The sequence below is a fragment of the Columba livia genome, chromosome 12 (assembly GCF_036013475.1).
Source record: "Columba livia isolate bColLiv1 breed racing homer chromosome 12, bColLiv1.pat.W.v2, whole genome shotgun sequence".
NCBI lineage: Eukaryota > Metazoa > Chordata > Aves > Columbiformes > Columbidae > Columba > Columba livia.
The window spans coordinates 8934230-8949090 of record NC_088613.1 but is presented as its reverse complement, the minus strand read 5'-3'; the positions used below and the strand labels follow the sequence as shown (position 1 = coordinate 8949090).

Below are 14861 nucleotides of genomic sequence, written 5' to 3'. Positions count from 1 at the left end.
GAAAGGACATGGCAAGAAGGATCCCCAAACACAGGTGTAACCTTGGCAGCAGCATTCCCAGGAAAGTCACAAGAACGTCTGATCTACTGAATCCTACTTTAAATGCGTCCTTTATATTTAAAGACCTCGTTTCTCTCCTGCCACGCAGATTTATATATTGGCATGCATGCTCATACATCGCTCTGACAGTACCTCATCATCAATCTTCATTTGGAAATCCTCTTCATTCTCCTCTTCCGGTGCAAAGAAGGATTTCTCCCCATAACCTGCATCCTACAGAGAAATATTAGGAAAAAAATAGAACCGAAAGTCTTAAAAAGGTTACTGGAGAGAGAACTAGAAGTGTATTATGAATCTCCTGTGGAGACTTGTCATGCTGAAGCACACTTCCACAGACACTTGTTTGCCAAATTCACTGTGACCTACAGTATCACAGACATCAAACTACCCAGTATTTTGGCAAAACTCCATAACTAAATGCTACATTTGGCTTCAAAAAAATAACCAGTTTCTCTCATAGCCACATACTGGTTACTTTCTGCTGTAGAGCTCCAGGTAGAAACCTAAGCCCTTTCTCGTACCTTCCCTTTGCCACCTTTGAGCATAGCTAACTCAATATCTAGATCATAGGTGGTAAGAATATAACGTCTCTCTCTTCAAGAATTTAACTCCCTTCTTACAGAGCAGAAAACGTAGCAAGTTGCCCAGTAGTCAGGGCCTAATTTACTGCAAAATCAGCTTCAGGCAAAAGGTGTTACCTCGACTCACCCTTCACTTGCCAGTAACTTGCCTTAGAGACTCCAAGGACCGTTTACCTTCAGTCGCTGCTCAGCCGCGATCATGCTGTAATAAGCACAGCACTGCTCCGGGGACACCATCGCTCTGATCTCTTCCTCTGTCGGCAATCTGAAATCTGGCTTTAAAACCCACCAGTTTGAGTCCATCCCTGAAAAATGCACAGATCAAACACTGGGTAGTTTCCCACAAACGTTGGATGCCATCATAATCCTAACTGTATTTCAAGATTTGCTGCAATGCTGGCAAAAGTAGCAAATATGACAAACCTGTGACACTTAAGACCATGAAAAGTGACAGGCTTTTTCATTCTGCATTTGTCTAAGTCAACATCCCCTAACTCAGTGTGTTATATCAGGAAACTCTCATACATTCATATTCATTCAATGTATAAACTACATTGCAAAAGCATCTAATCCATCTTTCACTTCCTCACCTCAAACTACTTTTCCCTGTGGTTGTATTACAACCTGTTTATCATTCTGCATACACAAAAATCAGAACTCAGGCTCTCAGAGCACTATGGGACTCATGAAGACGGGACAAGCTTCTACTGGCACGCAGTTGCTTGGAAAACACAACACAGCCATACAAAGATGTGAGGGAATGTCTATGTGTTGGTGTTGGACATTGTTACTTATGAGTAAACCATTGTCCGAAGAGTTATAAAAAAGAAAATATGCCCAAACTGTAGTTATTTATCACCATCAAGCACACTTGTGCCAAAAGAAAGCGCACATTCATAAAAATTAGAAGAAAAAATAAATCGGATTACATTTCAGTTCTTCAAATAGACATTTTCAAAAGCGGTTTATGAGGAGGAAATGCTGTATCCTCCTGCTCTCTTGGAAACTCCAAGAGCAGCAAAGAATAGCTGACCAACACATAAAACCTTCAGATACCTGTGCGCTTGAAATCAGCACAAAGCTTTAGCCGCTTTCGGATGCTACTCTCTGAGTGCGAGGGAAAGGCCTTCTTGATGTCCTCCATGCGAATTCTCCGAGGACGGTCTCTGCTTTTCCAGAAGAGGCGATAAATAAAAACCTACAAAATATGACTCATTTGTGATGTCCAGAGAAAAAAATACAGCAAACCTGCAAAGACAATATAGACAGCGCTGTTTCTAGTGACTACTTCAGACTTCCTACTTAAAACCCATTTTTTCTTATAAACTTACTTACTAACTTTTCCAAGCCACATGTCTGCTTCAGGTTCAGATATTTTCGAGAATGAGATGTGGAAAAATATTTGCCTAGAAATTTTGTATTATCATATTAGAGATGTTCAAGCTTTGGCACAGAAACTTGAACCGCAGATACCTCTTGAATTATGATTTTGAATTAAACTGACAGTAAATTTTTAGAAATTTTCTCCAAAATCTAAATTTGGGGATATTTATTTGAATGGTCTGCGACAGTTCCAAAGCTTAACTGCCTTAAGATGTAAGAAATAAAAGAAGACCTATCAAGCAACTCTAAGTCTCTGCTATGTAATAGGACTGTGATAAGATCCCTTAATTGCCTCTTAGTAAAACCCACGTAACTGTCATTTCATACAGCACAACCACTTCACAGTTCATTCTAATTTATTCAGTTTCCTACACTTTTATATAAATCTTATAACATTTTGGCTAATAAAAAGCCTCCACCATATACTTATCAGTTAGGATGCAAGTAAATAGAAGCAGCATGCTTTAAATCACTAGTTAACTGACAACCAAAATGGTCTGTATGGTTAACATCCAAATCTTGTAATGTTCTCATCTCACAACAAAATAAAAAACACAAAACAAAACAAAACAGAGGAGCCATAGCAGGGCAATAAACCTCTCAAACCAGGGCTGTCCAGGCCAGGCCCATGTCTATGCCACAGGCTTTCTCCAAATACCCCTCAGATCCCCAAATTGTCTTTTAGCACATACCTGCAGAAAATCTCTGATGTGGGTGTTAGCTCGTTTAGAGTTGGGACCAGGTACTTCATAAAGCGGGCACTCCTGACCAACTACAAAAATATCCACTAATTCTCGAACATAATAGCCTTGTCGTGTCCGGATGATCAGGAAATCTGTTTCAGGCATCTTATGCAAATAGATAGGGGCCCGGAAAAGGTTGTTTTCAAATGCCTAATAAGAGAAACAAATCAAAGTTTGAAAGTCAGGTTCAGGTCAAGTCAGGTTGACCAAATTTTCTGTAACTTAATCTACAAAAAGATGTTAAAAAAAGCCCAGTCATTCCAATGGTACACCATCATTTATATCCCAATGTATGTAGATGTGCAGCCAGAACATTCCTTGCTTATGCAGAGAATAACCAAGGATGAAGCACAAAAGCATAAGAAAACCAAGAACTAATGCAGAGAGTCTGAAAGGCTCTTTGGACTGACCTTTAAGGAGGTACTTTAAGAAGGGACAGAAAGAACACATATGCAGAAGAACACTCTAGCCACAGAAACCAGCCTGGGACATAGAGCCTGGGAATGGGAGGAGGCAACAGAAGCAAGGGCTGAAGACTTTGCTCAGGGAAGGAGTAGTTTGTAAGAACCTTACCAGAAAAGCAGAGAGCAGCAGAGTTCAGCATTTAAAGGTAAGACAGTTTAAACCAGCACCAAGGAGGCACTAGACTGTGTGGAACCGGAACAACCATCCTCTTCTATAAAGGGTTTTCTCCACCCGCAGGGCTTCCACAAGCCTTACCCACTGCTGCTCTCTCACTACCATCATCTACATTGCAAAGTTTGCCCTGAGATGGCCCTGTCCTCACTTTAAACTCTCCAGAAATCCTGTTTTATCCATTATAAAGTCCTCTCAGGCTTGAACAATTAGCACTGACAGTTCTGTGATTAATCTCCAGTATCAACCTTCACCTTACTTTTTTCCTGTGGCACAGCATGGACAGAATTATTGCTGCAGCAAGAGCAGCTAGCATTAACTGAAACAGATTTATTTTTACATTTATTATGAACTTTGTAGCCAGGTGCTCTTTACAACATTCTTAATTCCTCTCCTCATGTCAACTGTATGTATTTCAACAACAGAAAAAGCCTCATAAAAGCAGAAGTCTACACACCTGACTAGTAACTGGCACCTACCAGACAACTATTCTCAGAAAGTACACAGAAGGTTTTGTTCACACATCCTGGACTGTTATAAATCCATGTTTTTTACCCCCTGCTACATCTATTTACTGACCTCCCCAACATTCAGGCAGCTTTGGCCTTCCACTCAGTCCTCTCTCACAGTGTTTCTAATGCTATTACAAAGCAAAGTAGCAAAGACTCATTTCCTGTAATTCCTATCATTCCTACAATTTTGAAAAACATACAAGAGAGATATTTAAAAAAAAAAAAAAAAGCCAAGAACTGAATTATTATCAGTAAACAGACTTAAAATGGAAATGAAACTGAATCCATGTTTTTGGAAGTTGAGCATTATTTGTGACTCAATAAACAGAGCATAAAATATTCTGTCTATTACTCCATGTTCAGCTTTTCTGTCTTCTTATGCTTGCTTTTCTCACCTGCAGTAACTGGCCTGGATGCAGAGAACCCAGGAAGGGAGAAGTGTGGCAATAAACAGTCTCTCCGTATTTACAGTCTGGAGCTCCCGGATCTTTGCCAGGTTTCTGCAACATGCAATGAAGGTGCAGTTAGCACTCAGTGAGAGGCAGAGGAAAAAAAATCACTGTTCAAAAGCAAAACATCTATACTTACCCTTTTGTAGTAATTTTTAATCTTTGTTGCCATGCCAACCTGCATCATTAAAGGGGCATTTTCCTCACTGTATTCAGCAAGGATGAGATCTCCGTCCTTGCCAGTCAGGTCCTGTGGTGTGCGCATGAAGAACATTTCACCCCCGCCAGAAGCCTGGCGCTCCTGCTCTCTCATCTGTGCCGGTGAAAAGCCGGTGTTAGGAAAACAGCACAAATGGATCTGCTGGGCAAACGAAGCCACAACAGACATCAGATAAAATAACTGTACCTTGGCTTTCTTCTTTATGTGCTTCAGCAGAGGTTGCACAGCATGGGGCCCTGGCTGGGACAAGGCGCCAAAAGAGTATTTCTTCAGGGGGGGCCGATGAAATTGTCGGAGCTTCATAGGACCCATATGGGTGGGAAAGAATGGCTGGCGAAGTTCCACTGCTGGGATGGAGTGCTAACACAGGAACAAAACGTGTGTTAAGAATGACACATCATCTCAAAGCCAAGATCACGCTCCTATGCTGCTAACTCCCACATAACAGAACCTAGTAATACTTTTAGGTCTGCTAGCAGTACTACTAGTGCACTGAAATTCAATTTTTATCATACATCTTGCTTTTCGACAGAAAGTGCTTAGGTCCATATATAGATCTTTCTGTACAGAGACTATTTTAATTTTACTATTTCAAACAGTACCCAATGAGAGAAGTTTTTTCCTATCTAGGAGCATACAAAGCCATTATCCCTGTCAGTAGGATAGAAGTGCATTTGGAATCGCATACATGTTTGCCATTACAGAAGAGGCTGGAATGAGACAAGATTTTAGAAGAGATCAGTGAATACCACAATGAAGGAGGAAAAAAATATCACCTCTTCACCTAGGTTTAGTGGGCAGTAGCTCAAATTCAGCATTACCCAAATTATTTTTATAATATCCAGATAAAAACACACACTCGTAGCAGAAGTACAGCCTCACCTCTTGACTATCTGCACCACTTTCCCCCACACACTTCTGCTTCAGAAAAAGTACTACAGAGAGAGATGCCAAACAAAAGCATGGCAAGTACGATACAGGAAGATCTATTATACCATCTAAACATCAGTTTGATGCGGCAATCAAGGCAGGTTAGTTCAAAATCCTTTCTAATAATTTTAATTTAAAAATTTTAAATTTCTTTCATGAACACTTAACTGACCTGCTGTCATCTAAATTCTGTTTTTATATAAATCCTAAATCATACCCTCAGCTAGAAGCCTTGTACCCAGACACTATCTCTCACTCTGCAGCAAACACTGCTGTGACTACCTGAATGATGTTGCCTCCAAAGGTTCCTCGAAGTCCTTGCTGTTTGGGGTAGTAAAACTCATCATTGGAGAGGTTCCAGGGATCCTTCACCTCTGGCTGAGACATGTTCTAATTCAATTTTAAACACAGAGAGAGAGGTGTCAAAAAAAAAAAACCCACACAAAAAACAACTAACTTCCACATCATTCCCAACCTGCAAGGTGCTAAAGCTTACGCTGACCTGCTGTGGTTCTTCCTTAATGACACCTGTTTTTCCCAACAGGATTCGACTCTTCTTTAAAGAAGATTCTTTCTTGTTCTCCTTGGATGGAGAGTTCAAAGTCATTTCTTCCTTTTCATCAGGAATTTCTAAAAACACAAACAATCACACCATAGGACACGTCCCAGGGTTCCCTTTTCAGCACCATAACCTCCCACTCAGCTGCAGCTTGGTTCACACATATTGGCCTTTTTGTTCAGTTTCTGGGGTGACTGTCCTCCCTCTACACTCCTCTCCCTTTTCCTCCAAACAGGTTAATATGAAAGAAGCTCAACAGACACAGGAAAGCTTAAATCTCTACCTTGCCTTCCTCAGCAGTGACCAGGTGTGAGTGGGAGGGTGACCGTGGGGACCACTTGGGGTATCCACTGCTCAACACAAGAATTACTAATAATCTAATTGATGAAAGTACAAGAAGTAGCACCTGTTCTGCCAAAGCTATTCTAAAGAGTTGAGAGTCAAGGCAACAGGAGTGCCAGTACTGCTTCCCAACTGCATCATTTTCTTCCCCACATATAGACAACACAAGAGTCTGAATCTAAAGATAATATGGACCTGAACCCAAAAGGGATTCCCAAAAAATCCCAGGAAATTAGTACAAATTTTAAAAGTTAGCCATGTGTGAAGCACACATTCTCCAAGTAAGGTTTTCGCACACAAAGGAGGACCTAGTGACATAAGCTTGGTAAATGCTGTATCAGCTTCATGCACAGATCTCACGTTTCTCTATATAAAATAAAAATGGGTTCACCTTTGTCACTACTTTAATAAACATTGGCAATTTTGTGGTGTGTTTCAGACTTAAAAAGAAAATACTGTGAGTCTGCTTGTCTTTACTTTAACCAAGCTAAAATTAAGAGTGATTTTCAAGGTTGCTGGCTAACACCAAAACATTCCCATCAATACATACAGAAATTATTAAAACTGACCCACTTTCCTGAGGAAGCAAACGCAATCCAAGCCTTATAAAAGTGTAGCATTAGGCTGCTTGAAGATTACCAACACACAGATCTAAGAGGAAGCGGTGAATTTAGTGGTCCCATGGAAGACAAAAGTCTCTCCAGCTTGTAGCAATGTAAGCAGGGACTACATTCAAATCAAACTCCAGGAATAGTAAGTTTGCAGCAGCAACAAAAATGCTGACAGGTATTATGCAAAGTCCCTGCTCCCATGTGTCACTGCCATAGCCTGAAAGAGGCTTAAGGAATCTGCTGCTTCAGGCTTTGAATACAAACCATGCTGAGAACAGCACGGGCTTCTTTCTGGTTTACTTCCCTACCTTCCCTCTTCAAACCAACATGCTTGCAAGTAAAATTAAGACAGTTGCTTCTAAACACATGAAGAGTCAGATTAATTATATTAAATTTAAGTTTCAGGACATTAAATTTTACTCTCCTGTTACTGCTTTTAACTTGGGAGCTGAAAGTACATACCACACCATTAGAATTATTAGTGTTGCCACCTTTTGCTTAGGCCTTTGATTACTTGCAAATTATCTTCAAAAGCCAGAAAAAAGAAAGGTCCCAGTCCATTTACTTCCATTACAGTGTGAGCAGAAATCCTTGCTTCCATTTCCACTTGTCTTTTCCCACTTGAGTAAAATTTCTGGATGCCATAAACATACCTAGAATTATGTTTTCATCATTTGGATCGAGTGTTAAGACAGGGGGAACCAAGTAGGTTTCCATTGCTTGATCATCCCAGATGATATTGTCTTCCCAACGACCATATACTAACTCTTCATTATCAATTGGGAAAATAGAGTACCAGGGCTTGTCTTCATCCAGGGAAACTGCAACAACCGTAAGGCACAATCCTTAACAGTTTCATACATTACCTTGGCAGAAAACCCCTTCAGAGCTCATCCCCACACCCTGTTCCCTAAACCTTCCACATCTTTCAGGGCTTTCTGAGGCAGGACTTCTAAAAGGCAAAAGAAAACTCATCCTGGAAGCACACAGGAAGCAGAGCCCCAAGTCTCAGATTTACCAACGCTTACAGATTTTGTTCAACTGAAACACAGAGACCCCCCAAGAAAGAAATAAGGCCTCTAACAGGTTTTAAAGCAAACAAGTATCTCTTTTCTGTACACCTTGTTGCCAAAAAAAGGACCCTGCTACTACACAGAACACAAGTCTATACAGAAACATGTGTCACATACATCTACTCATAGGCCAGAGACTGACATCCCCGTTACCTTGCTGTTCAGGGGCCTGCTTTTCTTTGCCCTTTGCTATACCGAGCACTCCCGCTACACTTGGTTTCTGCGCTAGTGGAATTGGTGGATTGAGCAAAGAGCCACTGCGGTTCAAACCTAGAGAAAAGAAAAGCAAAAGTAAGGTTAGTTTGAGTGGGAGGGTTGGGGGGCATTGTGCTGCCTTAAATCAGGACTTGGAGGCTGCACAGAGAGGGATTTCCAGCCTGAACCAGGGTGGACCAACTGCTCATGTCACAGAGAGTGTCGTGTGTCATTAGTACATGTAAGACTTACACAAACACATTCACCCGCAGCTTGCTGCTGGAGTTTGCAGCCTCTTTGAAATCATGTTTGGTTTGCTTTGCATACGCTGCTTGGCAATGCATGTGGTGCATTTCTGTATAGTCCCTATAAAAGCGAGAGGCCTTGAGCAGAGACCTGCCGTTGACAGAACAGTTGGTCTGGCCTCCAGCAGCTTCTTGTCTTATGTCAAACTGTCATTAAAAAAAAAAGGATGGCCAAGAAGAGCTCAAGGGATCCTTCTGTGGACGCAGCTTCTCCCAGGGCAGACCAACTCACCTACGCACACATTTCACTTATGTCACTTAAGTTAATGCTTCTGGAAGGCGTAAGACCTAACACGTCAGACCAACCACTTTTAATGTGCTACTATAGCTTTTGATTGGGACTCAAACACAGTGAGCCAAGGTCTGGATAGCCCAGGCGTAACTGTGCTGAAATCAAAATTATTACAAAAAGCTATTTCTAATTTACCTGTCCAACTCCTCAGAGTATGCTGTACTCATAGCTTAACAGTAAAGAATTGACAGTAGTAACCAATAAAGATCTGACATTCCCATTAGTCTTGTAAAAGCAGGAAAAGATGCCTAACAGATGATAAACATTTGTCCTACACAAGCAATTTAAATTTAAAATGCATCTGTGTCTAAAAGAAGTCTGAGGCTTGCAAGAATTGTTACTTCCTATCTAGGAGAAAAGATTCCCATTATCAGTTCAGGAGAAACTTCAGACTTTTACACAATTCTTCCAACCAAAAAAACCAAAACATATAAAGAAGATTCCATTGGCCTATAAACAGCAGACATCCTAAGTGCAACACTGCTTGATACTAATGTAGATGGCTAGCATTTGGTATTCCACACAGAGAGAAGAAAGCCGCAGTATTTTCTTTAACAGAAGGGACCTACTTCTGTTTTCAGAAAGAAAGCATCTCAAAATTCTGAACGGAGCTGTGATTTTGCCAAAAAACATTCCCTGACATGAAGAATTATGTTCTGTATTTGAGATGAAAGCATGCAATGAGTCAGCTCAACTACAGCAAGTACGATTCCTATCAGACCATTGATTACCTTGTTGGGCATTGTATGCAGTAGCATTTCTAGTCATGCTGGACGGCAGCCAGCCCGCCAAACTTGCCCGCTGTGTCTTCGTCCCTTTGTGCTTGACATCTTCTCCATTCCAGATAACATCATCCTCCCACTGGAGCTGTGTCACCATAAGGAAGTGCTCATCAGCCAGCAGATCATCCTTCTCATCCATCGACCCTTCATCCTGGAAGGAAAGAATAGTTGCTTGAAGACCTGCATTGACTTTACACTTTCAAACTAAACGAGGAAAATTAAAAGTCTTGTTTTGCACGGTGCACAATCATGCACTGGCTCATCACCAAGCTCTCATTGTACAGCAATCCCCAAATCTCCACACCTTCCCTAACAGTTCCCCTCTCACCGCCTCATCCATGTGTCCTTTAATCTCCTGCTCCTCCTTCTTCTCTTTCAGCTTGAAACCATAATCAAATCCACTGCCATCTTCAGGGATCCCCAGCATATCATACCAGAGCTGTGCTGGTCCGTAGCGCCATTCTGCCACTTTAGGCTTCGTATCTGTCACTTTGTCTATATCACCAGCTGACTGGGAAAATTTGGATTCCACGGGTGCCATCATGGTAATCTGGAGCACAGCAAAGGAGGGAATGGTTACACTGATGCTCTACTCTAAGCGTCAGTAAGAGGCTTCTTCCTTCCAAGTTTCCCAGCTTATTCTCAGAGAAGAAAAGTGTTTCTAAGAAGCGCTTTTCCATACTTACTAGCTGCCTTAAGAATGTTCTGCAATTAGACTTCCAAGAACACAGAGATTTCTTCGTCATACAAAGAAGATAAGCTCTCCTATTGATCCTGTACCACGGATGCAGCCTTCTCAGCAAGAAGCAACCACCTGAAGTCACTGACTAGTACCTGGAGAAGAGCTTCTGCACAGCTGGAACACAGGCCAACCCTGCCCTCCAGTTTTGTTTTGGAGGAAAATCTTTTTACTCTAAAAGTTTCTGTCGAATTCACTACTACCCCCAGTGCTAGCCGGCGACCCTCTCTAAGTCTCAGATATCCCACCTCATCATCTGAAAGGCACTGCTCAGGAGGGGGAGGAGCAGCAAACTCATATTCCCAAGGAGATTTTCCTTCCATTCCACTCTCAACTACAACTTCACCCTCCTTTATCTGCACTTCTTGTGCCAACTCCCGATGTTTCTTCTTGCGTTTCCTTCGGGCACTACGCCAAACGGATGGAATGTTCTTTCCAGGGCCAAAGAGACGCAGGAAACGCAGCACCTAGAATAGGAAAAAACAAGACAGTCAGAGAGGTAAAAAAAACCCCACTCTGGAATGCTTGTCTGTCTTTCCCTCACCTGAAAAGCAGTAATGAAGAGAGGACTCTGAAATTCAGAAGCCTGGCCTGTACTACAATCCCAACCACTGATGCAATCAATCAACAATCTCTCGGTTATACCTGGAAAAAAGTTTCTGAACCATCTGTTTGATGACTCCTTCCTTTTCAAAATGATTTATTCCTCATTTCAGAGACAAAGAAACTCAGAGGGAAGAACGATTGCCTTTACGTATTGGACATGTGATAAGACACCACCTGGAAATAACTATTTTCATTTTGAACAATCCACAACTTTCAGAAAGACACGTGGAGACTGGAGTTGATAAAATTATTAGCAAAAGAGATAAAGCTAGAAGACACATAAATTACAGATTCCTTAAGCAAAAAAATAAATACCATGGTCCAGAAATAATACACTCGTTTTTATTTCCATCATAACGCAGTTCCCCTACATGCATACTGCCCATCTCCAAAACCTGCACTAATGAGAATGATAAACTTTCTCTTCTATGGTTATGATTGTTGTTTTTTAAGTACTGACAATTGTTTCTTCGCAGCACTCTTGTAAAGAGGGAAAGCATTATTCCAAATTAACTGACAGATTTAGGAAACAGGAATTAGAACCAAAGACTTGTAAAGAGACATCCTATTAATGTTCTCAACCTGTTATGCCAATCACCAAATGAAATAAGGTTTGTATGACCACTTTGTCCACCTCTGCCCACATCCATATTATCCTCCTTCCCAAATTTTCCCCAGATTACTTCCGAACCCTTTAGCCAGTTTCAATGACCTTTCACCAAGAGCAAAGGTCTCTGACATAGTTAGGCTGCTAACAGTTTTAAAGAAAACACAAAGTCTGCTTCTCCACATTCTATTCTAAGTCGTTTCAGCAAGAAAAACACTGCTACACTAACATAAGCATTCTCAGACACCAACAGCAAAATCTACAGGATTTCAGGCTTCGGCAGCTCTAGTGCTCATGAATTAATTATGAGAAGTGCTCAGCATTAACAGCTTGCACTGATTTCTGCACCCACCGGACACGTCCAACACCAAACCAGTCCCTGACGTTACATGTTGAGCACCAAAGAAATGAACACACCAACTGATACAAAATACAGTAACACAGGAAACACCAAATCTGCAAAAGTCAAGAGAGCACCCAGAAGGCTAACTTCTGTGCTAGAGCCTCCCCCTGAACTTCTAATAGACATTAGCTAAACCATTAAAACATGACATTTAATTATGCAAATTGCTCAGCTCCTTACACAAAGCCTGTGATGGAGGCACACACAAACCCAAGTTATCCTGACTCAAAACCATCTGTTTGGCAACTGTAAGTTCACCTTTATTCCCCCTCCTTCTCTCACGTTTCCTCTTCTCTTGACAGTTTTAAAACTTTCAAAATAATTATTGAAAAACATCGACACATTTGTTACTTGGGAGCATTTAGGAAAGTATTGTAATCAATTCGCTTTGTGCAAAAAAAGATCAACCAACTTGTTACTGAGCTAATTTCTGTTCCTTACTCAGAGCAGTTTTGGGGGAGGATTAAGCAAAGGATACAGATCACAAATTGTTTCAAGAAGAGGACACCAAGTTTAGGACAGCATGAAAGGAGGAGCAAATATTTGCCAGAAAGCAGACAGATTAGCATTATGGTTTTTATTTATTTGGCAAATTATTCTCTACTATCTCAGAAAAACAATTTTCATAAATCAACAGGCCTGTGCTATGGTCTTCCAGAACAGCAAGACATTATTTCATACCTGGATTTATATGAAGCCTTTCAAGAAGCTCCTGCAAATGGCAGGAAAAGCATTACATGTTACAGTCTGGAAACAGCAGTATACAGGAACTACAGAAAGTACAGAGGTAAGCAGGAATATCTATGTGATTACTTACTACATACCCTTAGTACTACACGATTCATGTTTAGAGGGCTTACACGATACAGTTTCTGCCACTTCCACGTATCTCTTACAATACCTTGCCTGGTCGAAATTCCGGGAAGAGCTCTGTAACACTTGGCAACTGTTTGGTAGCATCTCGCTGCATGATTCCTGCAAGAGGAAGTGTGAGTTTGCCTTCCTTGGATTCTGCCTGCCTGGCTTCTTGAGGTCCCATCTCTGACTCAGAATCAGAGCTGCTGCTGAAATCCACCTTGTCGGAGGCAGCAGAGGAAGGAGCAATGATGGAGGGCAAAATGATACCGTCTCCATCTTCAGATACTACAACAGAACAAGCACCTTATAAACAAACAGGTTCCTTCCTGTACCCTAGTACAACCCGATAATGCCACATCTACCGTTTATACCAAGTTATGCAAAAATTAAGCCTCTGCAGGTGTTATGAGTACCATTCTGGTTTAACCTTTCATTCCGGGTGAATTTCCCAGCCACAACTGAGAGGATGAGATAAAAAAGCAGTTTCATTGTCAATATCAGTATTTTAACAGCCACTGGAAATATTTCACCCTGCATTTCAGACAATCCTGTAATATTTAATATCAGGACAAAGACCTACCTTCAGGTGTAGTTTGCAGATGGAATTTTGATGATGTGTGGTGCTTGGCGCAGAACGAACACAGCAGCGTGTGCTTCCTTCAGATATTCATATTGTCAGAGAAGAAGAAGAAAGTCCTCACTCACCAGTTGCAGCTGCATCCTTTTCATCTTCTTTCTTGCCAGGTACAGGAGGCGGTGGTGGTGGTGGCATCAGCTTGGAATCAATGTCTTCACAGTCAGCATCATAATCGTCTTCATCTTCATCTAACCAGTCAGGAGACAAGATTCCATGTTTAGCAGACAGCAAAAGGGAACCAGGCACCCTTGCCATTTATACTCTCTCATAGGCATCCCAACCTGATGAGAAGACCATGTCTTCTCACTAGTAAGGAGGTCGTTCTCATTTTGTAACTAGATGCAAAACTCTTACAAGTTCAGCTTCCTGCACAAACTCATTTGTAAGAGTGGGAAGGAGGGAAAAAAGCAAACTAACAGAAAGGTGACTGAAGCACTTAATATATATATTCTGGTATCACCTCCCCTTGTTCATCCCTTACAGAGCAAATAAAGCTGCTAAAGAAGTAAGAAAGATGTGGTTTAAAAGCCAAAATCAGCTTTACATCCCACTAACCACAGTACATCTATAGAAAGGTTAAGTGTAAGGCAGATTTAAGGAATATGTAAAGATTTAACACGTGCATGAGCAGCTACTGAAAGCGAAAAACTGCATGTCTTTAAAATCTGTTCTAGGCCGGACAGAGATCCCTGAGACTGACAAAAGAACCCAAGTGCCTTCTGCAGAAAGTCATTTCAGAAAAAGAATTTGATGGTAAAACAGGAGTGAGATATTGAGACTGAAGTGACTCTCTAAGGCACCAGGACCTTATCTCTATCTCTGAGTATCCCCAAGAAGCACTGGGCCTCCTGCATAACCCTCCAGGTTAGAAATACGAGCAGGTATTGGGTGTTCTCTGCAGGGGATCCCAGAGCAAAAGGAGGATCCTGGTTTCTCTTCTGAGCATACCTTGACGCTAATGAGGAATTAATTCCTTAAAAAAAGGAAGCTATCAAGCAGTGGCTTCGTCCAGTGAACACAGTTTCACAAAAGCTTATAATGGGTTCTTGAAGCAAGGTATGAAAAGGCACAGAGTCACCTGTATAAGAGACCCTCAAGGCCCATTGCCCCAAAATACCTTCCACAGCTACAGCTGTAACACCAAACCCACTTACCTGGCCTTCGAACAGGCTGCAGACTGCCCATGGCCTGCTTGTACCTACGGCTCTCATCTTCTGCCACTTCGTTAATATCTGAATAATCAACAGCATCTTCTGTGCTCTTAACCCAGCCTAGGAAAAAAAAGAAATCTAGTCACACAAAACTTTATCCTAATATATAATACTAACTTCAGACTTC

The 14861-nt window shown here is 41.4% G+C and overlaps 1 protein-coding gene across 5 annotated transcripts in view; it reads right to left on the bottom strand.

Annotated features, from left to right (window-relative positions):
- Positions 1 to 14861, bottom strand: part of TAF1 (TATA-box binding protein associated factor 1) — a 33630-nt gene that overhangs the window by 17077 nt on the left and 1692 nt on the right. For 2 of the 5 annotated variants that reach the window (XM_065077728.1, XM_065077729.1), the window contains exons 3-19: positions 14678 to 14794; positions 13592 to 13711; positions 12930 to 13171; positions 10661 to 10879; positions 10002 to 10223; positions 9623 to 9824; positions 8253 to 8369; positions 7680 to 7847; positions 6017 to 6144; positions 5797 to 5904; positions 4771 to 4944; positions 4504 to 4677; positions 4311 to 4415; positions 2717 to 2917; positions 1698 to 1839; positions 816 to 946; positions 193 to 273 (exon numbers count right to left, since the gene is read on the bottom strand). In XM_065077728.1, coding sequence (XP_064933800.1) covers positions 193 to 273; positions 816 to 946; positions 1698 to 1839; positions 2717 to 2917; positions 4311 to 4415; positions 4504 to 4677; positions 4771 to 4944; positions 5797 to 5904; positions 6017 to 6144; positions 7680 to 7847; positions 8253 to 8369; positions 9623 to 9824; positions 10002 to 10223; positions 10661 to 10879; positions 12930 to 13171; positions 13592 to 13711; positions 14678 to 14794 — 2651 coding nt within the window. The remainder of the gene's footprint in view (positions 1 to 192; positions 274 to 815; positions 947 to 1697; positions 1840 to 2716; positions 2918 to 4310; positions 4416 to 4503; positions 4678 to 4770; positions 4945 to 5796; positions 5905 to 6016; positions 6145 to 7679; positions 7848 to 8252; positions 8370 to 9622; positions 9825 to 10001; positions 10224 to 10660; positions 10880 to 12929; positions 13172 to 13591; positions 13712 to 14677; positions 14795 to 14861) is intronic. The other 3 variants (XM_065077730.1, XM_065077731.1, XM_065077732.1) reach the window with 2 other exon arrangements.